The sequence below is a fragment of the Hyperolius riggenbachi genome, chromosome 8 (assembly GCF_040937935.1).
Source record: "Hyperolius riggenbachi isolate aHypRig1 chromosome 8, aHypRig1.pri, whole genome shotgun sequence".
NCBI lineage: Eukaryota > Metazoa > Chordata > Amphibia > Anura > Hyperoliidae > Hyperolius > Hyperolius riggenbachi.
Window position 1 is genome coordinate 33,104,170 of NC_090653.1, and position 6,000 is coordinate 33,110,169.

The 6,000-nt window shown below is 44.6% G+C and overlaps 1 protein-coding gene across 1 annotated transcript in view; it reads right to left on the reverse strand.

Moving 5' to 3' along the window:
* Positions 1–5,732, reverse strand: part of LOC137527274 (serine/arginine repetitive matrix protein 5-like) — a gene marked incomplete at its 5' end in the record, with an annotated part of 93,894 nt that extends 88,162 nt beyond the window's left edge. Inside the window, one exon of the mRNA XM_068247780.1 lies at positions 5,616–5,732. Coding sequence (XP_068103881.1) covers positions 5,616–5,732 — 117 coding nt within the window. The remainder of the gene's footprint in view (positions 1–5,615) is intronic.
* Positions 5,733–6,000: the final 268 nt, after the last annotated feature.

The window sequence follows — 6,000 nt, forward strand, 5'->3', positions numbered from 1 at the left end:
GAGGCAGAAATGCCTCCGAAATCCAAAAAAAATGCTGCAGCCCGCGAGTATTGCTCTGGTGTGCACCAGCCCATTGAAATACATTACCCATGCGGATTAACAGGCGGATGCGGCCGGCGGATCGCATCCTAATCCGCTCAGTGTGCACTGGGCCTTAGGGTTTGTTCACTCCTAGGGCGTTTTGCAGGGTTTTTTTTGCGCAGGAGATTTTAAAAAATGCCCTAAAATCGCTAGTGCAATGAACCCTTATGGGATAGTTCATATCAGTGCGTTTCGTCTGCTTTCCGCTTAGCAAAGCCCTGCATGTACCTTTTTTAGGGATGTTTGCTACAATGGAAGACATAGGAAAAGCGCAAAAAAAAAAAAAAAACCACACCAATTTGTGCCGCGATTGCAATCGCTCTTTGACGAATAAATACATTGTATTCATTTTTCCAGGTCAAAGAGTTCACTTTCTGATAAATCGTTCTGCAAAAACACTGAACACAAAATCATAGCAGGCAGTGGAGCGCTGGGAGGCGGGGAAAAAAAACGTGCAAAAAAATTGGAAAATCGCTGGCGTTTGCGATTTCGTTTTTAGAACCAAGCCTTATATCAAAGCGAATTTCCCCATAAGAATTAATGGAAACCCAGTTGATTTATTCCACAATCCAAAAAAAGTTATAGTAAAATAGTATGAAATAAAATGTAAACAAGACTTTCACTATAACTAACAGAATCATTGCCATCTGTTGGCTCGCCCCAACCTTTTCTAGCAAGGAATTTATCCAGTGACCATTACTGTTGAGGATTTCATGGAACAACAATTAAAGGACACCACAGCCCATAGGCTGTGGTAAAATAAATGCAGCATGGTATCCTTTAGGCTGGTTTCACAGTGGGACGTTACAGGCGCACCTTAGAGCAGCCTGTAACGCACCCCACCGCACAGCAATGAAAAAAATCAATGGGCTGTGCACAGTGCCCACGTTGCGTTACATAGTAACGCTGCGCCACCAGACAACGTACTGCATGCAGTACTTTCTAAGCGGCAGAGCCGCGTTAGACTGCTTGCACATGCTCAGTAACGTTGGGGAGGAGCGGAGAGCGGCCAGGCACATGGCTAATTAATATTCACTGCACTCAGTGACGTGCAGTGTTTACTTCCTGGAGCGGCTGCTCTGTGCGGCGATTGGCCGGCGGGACCACGTGATGCCGCATGCGCACAAGAGTACGCATCACGGACGCCAGAGTGAGCTGCACAACGCGGCTCACTCTGACGTCCAAAGCAGGGAGCACCAGGCGTTGCGTTAGGGGCACGTTATGCGACCATAACGTCCCCTAAAACGCAACGTCCTGGTGTGAAACCAGCCTAAACCAAGTTACTCTCAATTCAAGGTTTTACTGTACCAATGTCCCAGTTCAGTACACTGATTTTATACATGGCATTGGAGGCGGAGGAGGGGAAAAGTCCCTGGGGCATGGTATAGACGAGGAAGGCTTTGCCAACCCTCTCTTGCATAGCCACCATAGACCATAAGGGGTGGTGTAACTCAGATTGGGGCGCCCCAACATGGTCTGGGCTCCAAATTCTAGCTATACCAGCCTGCATTGGTGACAAGGAGTTTTAAAACCATTTTTTAAATTTTTGAAAATAGATTCTCAAAAAAGTACAGACTTTTTGAAAAAAAAAATTTTTTTGACTTGTTCCCAAAGAACCAAATTTCGCATTTTTGCATAATTACACATAATCATGACATTACGTAACATAGTTACACTCAAAATAATTATTAATTTTCTGGAAATGTCGATTACGATTCAACATTGTAATTGCAAATTTATACGAAATGACGAGTATGCAAAATTCGAGCTCAAAACTACTTAGTATATAAAGGATCTTTTTAAAAAAAATAGCATATTGTGATAAAGTTCATTATTTTCTGTAATGTACTGATAAACATTACACTTTCATATATTGTAGATTCAAATACACACAACTGAAGTAGTTCAAGCCTTTTAGGGCTCGTTCCCACTGTTGCGACGCGATTTCGGCCGCATTCCGACGCTTGTAAAAACGCATGCGGATGCGTTTCCACATGCGTTTTTACCCGCGATTTCGCATGCGATTTCGCATGGCAGGGTGCCATGCGAAATTAACCATGACACTGCCAGGGCTAAATAAAATTGAAAAAGGTGCGAAATCGCGGGTAAAAACGCATGTAACAAACGCATGCGTTTTTACTATTAAATACATTAGCGGCGATTCGCACGGATTCCTGACGCAGGCGAAATCGTTGGCTCTTTTGTGCGTTTTTTTCACGCTGAAAAAAACGCACCTCAACAACGCTACAGTGGAAACAGGCCCATCCACTTGTATTACATGTGCGGATCTGCATGCGTTGGACGCATGCAGATTCGCGATAGTGGAAACGAGCCCTTATTGTTTTAATATTGATGATTTTGGCTTACAGCTCATGAAAACCCAAATTTCCTATCTTAACAAAATTAGCATATTTCATCCGACCAATAAAGGAAAAGTGTTTTTAAAACAAAAAGAAAGTCAACCTTCAAATAATTATGTTCAGTTATGCACTCAATACTTGGTCGGGAATCCTTTTGCAGAAATGATTGCTTCAGTGCGGTGTGGCATGGAGGCAATCAGCCTGTGGCACTGCTCAGGTGTTATGGAGGCCCAGGATGCTTTGATAGCGGCCTTAGGGCTCGTTTCCACTAGTGCGGCGTGCGTCTCGCAGACGCACGCCGCACTGAGCGGGATCGCAGGCGAATCCCATGAGCCGTGCCATGCACGGCTATGGGATTCGCAGCCTCCGCCGCAAATTCTGCAGGGGGTTCCGGCCGAATCGCTCCCGCAAGCGATTCCGCCGCAGCGCCGTAATCCCCTATGGCAGAGTTTCCCCGTGCGATACATGTGCGGGGAAACTGCGGAATCGCGGCGGAAACCGCGATAGTGGAAACAGGCCCTCAAGCTCATCCAGAGTGTTGGGTCTTACGTCTCAATTTTTTTCTAAACAATATCCCACAGATTCTCTATGGGGTTCAGGTCAGGAGAGTTGGCAGGCCAATTGAGCACAGTAATACCATGGTCAGTAAACCATTTACCAGTGGTTTTGGCACTGTGAGCAGGTGCCAGGTCATGCTGAAAAATGAAATCTTCATCTCCATAAAGCTTTTCAGCAGATGGAAGCATGAAGTGCTCCAAAGTTTCCTGATAGCTAGCTGCATTGACCCTGCCCTTGATAAAACACAGTGGACCAACACCAGCAGCTGACATGGCACCCCAGACCATCACTGAGTGTGGGTACTTGACACTGGACTTCAGGCATTTCCCTCTACCCAGTCTTCCTCCAGACTCTGGCACCTTGATTTCCGAATGACATGTAAAAGTTGCTTTCATACGAAAAAAGTACTTTGGACCACTGAGCAACAGTCCAGTGCTGCTTCTCTGTAGCCCAGGTCAGGCGCTTCTGCCGCTGTTTCTGGTTCAAAAGTGGGTTCATGCTTCCATCTGCTGAAAAGCTTTATGGAGATGAAGATTTCATTTTTCAGCACGACCTGGCACCTGCTCACAGTGCCAAAACCACTGGTAAATGGTTTACTGACCATGGTATTACTGTGCTCAATTGGCCTGCCAACTCTCCTGACCTAAACCCCATAGAGAATCTGTGGGATATTGTGAAGAGAAAGTTGAGAGACGCAATACCCAACACTCTGGATGAGCTTAAGGCCGCTATTGAAGCATCCTGGGCCTCCATAACACCTGAGCAGTGCCACAGGCTGATTGCCTCCATGCCACGCCACATTGAAGCAGTCATTTCTGCAAAAGGATTCCCGGCCAAGTATTGAGTGCATAACTGAACATAATTATTTGAAGGTTGACTTTTTTTGTTTTAAAAACACTTTTCCTTTATTGGTCGGATGAAATATGCTAATTTTTTGAGATAGGAAATTTGGGTTTTCATGAGCTGTATGCCAAAATCATCAATATTAAAACAATAAAAGGCTTGAACTACTTCAGTTGTGTGTATTTGAATCTAAAATATATGAAAGTCTAATGTTTATCAGTACATTACAGAAAATAATGAACTTTATCACAACATGCTAATTTTTTGAGAAGATCCTGTATGCTCAATGGCTATCACCTGAAACAGTCACTGTTCAGATACGTTACTGGACACTGTCGAGCAACCTGTTCTGTTCTATGGAGAAGTGCCCCTCTTTTGAAACTACAAAAAGGAAAAGACAATAGTGGTCTGTGGTTACTGACCCGCAGTGGTGAGTCACTAATGACATCATCAACAATGGCCATGTGTAATACATTTACACGTAAGAGGATCACAAATGATTGTCTGCAACAACAAAACTCGAGAGTCTCTGTGTAACTTTAATAATGTGAATTGTTTTGTGTACTCTGTAAAGATCAGCAGAAAATATGTCAAAGCTATACAAAGGCATGACAATAATAATAAAAATTATCACAACTGCTCTTTGTTGACGTAATGGTAAGAGATAATATATATATATATATATAATAGAAAATCATATTGGCCACTGCATACACCTGAAATTGAAGTCTCAAAGGACACCCGGGGTGAAAATAAACTAATGAAATAAACAACTGTACCCATCCTCCTCTTGAAAATTACCTTTTAAAGGGAACCAGAGGCCCCAAAAAGAAGATTTTATACATACCTGGGGCTTCCTCCAGTCCCATACGCACGGATCGCTCCCACGCCGCCCTCCTCCGCTTCCTGTATCCGGCGGTACCGGGTCCCATAGTTTCGGCCAGTCGGCGGCAGCACGCGGACAATTGTCTGCATCACAGGGGCTCCCGGCATACCCGTGCAGCTGCATACTGCGCAGCCGCACGCGTAAGGGTATGAAGGGAGCCCCTGCTCATGCGGACATTTGGCCGCGTCCGCCGGAAGTGACGGGTCCCGGTACCGGCGATCCAGGAAGCGGAGGATGGCGGCGTGGGAGCAATCCAGGCTTATGGGGCTGAAAGAAGCCCCAGGTATGTATAAAATCTTTTTTCTTTTTCTGTGGCCGGCGTCTCTGGTTCCCTTTAAGATATTCCACAGTTTTATTTTATATTAAATCTAATTTTTACGTTTTTACTCGTTTATTGTTTTTGTTCAATGACACATTCATTGAAGTATGCCAGAGCTAAAGCGAAGTGCTAGCTGAACACTATAAATAACATTTTATAGGCAAAAATTCTCCCACGGACGCAGTCATCGAAACTGCGTAACGCCATGGGAGGTTAACGTAAACACTGGCTCATGCAGGAATTCCTAGTGACATATTTTTAGTAAAGTAGTGCAGATACAAATACACAGATCTGGTAATTTTCACAGTAGTTCCAATTTCAGAAAGTGAGGGGAAAAGAATAAACTAACTTTCTACAGATATCTGCCCAAGCTCTGCACTTCCAACACGCAGAATGCATTTTAATTGAGGCTAGAGTTCTCTTTGAGCTCTTTTTGACTTGGCAGACCCCACTGAGGAGTTTTGCCATGTGGGTGGGGGAGGAAGGGAAGGACACACTGGCTGCACGCAATTTACCCATGAAACTCCCGCTCCCTATAGCTGTGGGGTTACTCAGCACCTACACTCACCAGCACCCAGTGCAGCTGCCAGGCACAGAGATCCCCAGGGTGCAATGTGACGACTCTGCAGAGCTCCAGCCAGGCGATGCACAAAGCTGCTTTCCTCCTCCTGCACTCAGAGGTCCGTCACTTCCTCTACGCGCCTCAGTCTGCCTAGTGTGTAAAGGAGGCGGGGCTGCAGCACCACCAGCAGTCACTGGCTGCTAGCTGCCTGTGTGCAATCCACACCTCAGCTCAGGATTTGCACCATTATCTTGTTTCCCTTATACTGTGTTTATTAATATTGAATATCATTTTTTTTTTAAATGTTTCCCTATTTATTTCCTTTTTTCTTGCACTGCATCTTTTATTTGTATCCATTTATTTTTCTTGTCCTAATATTTATTGTTTATTT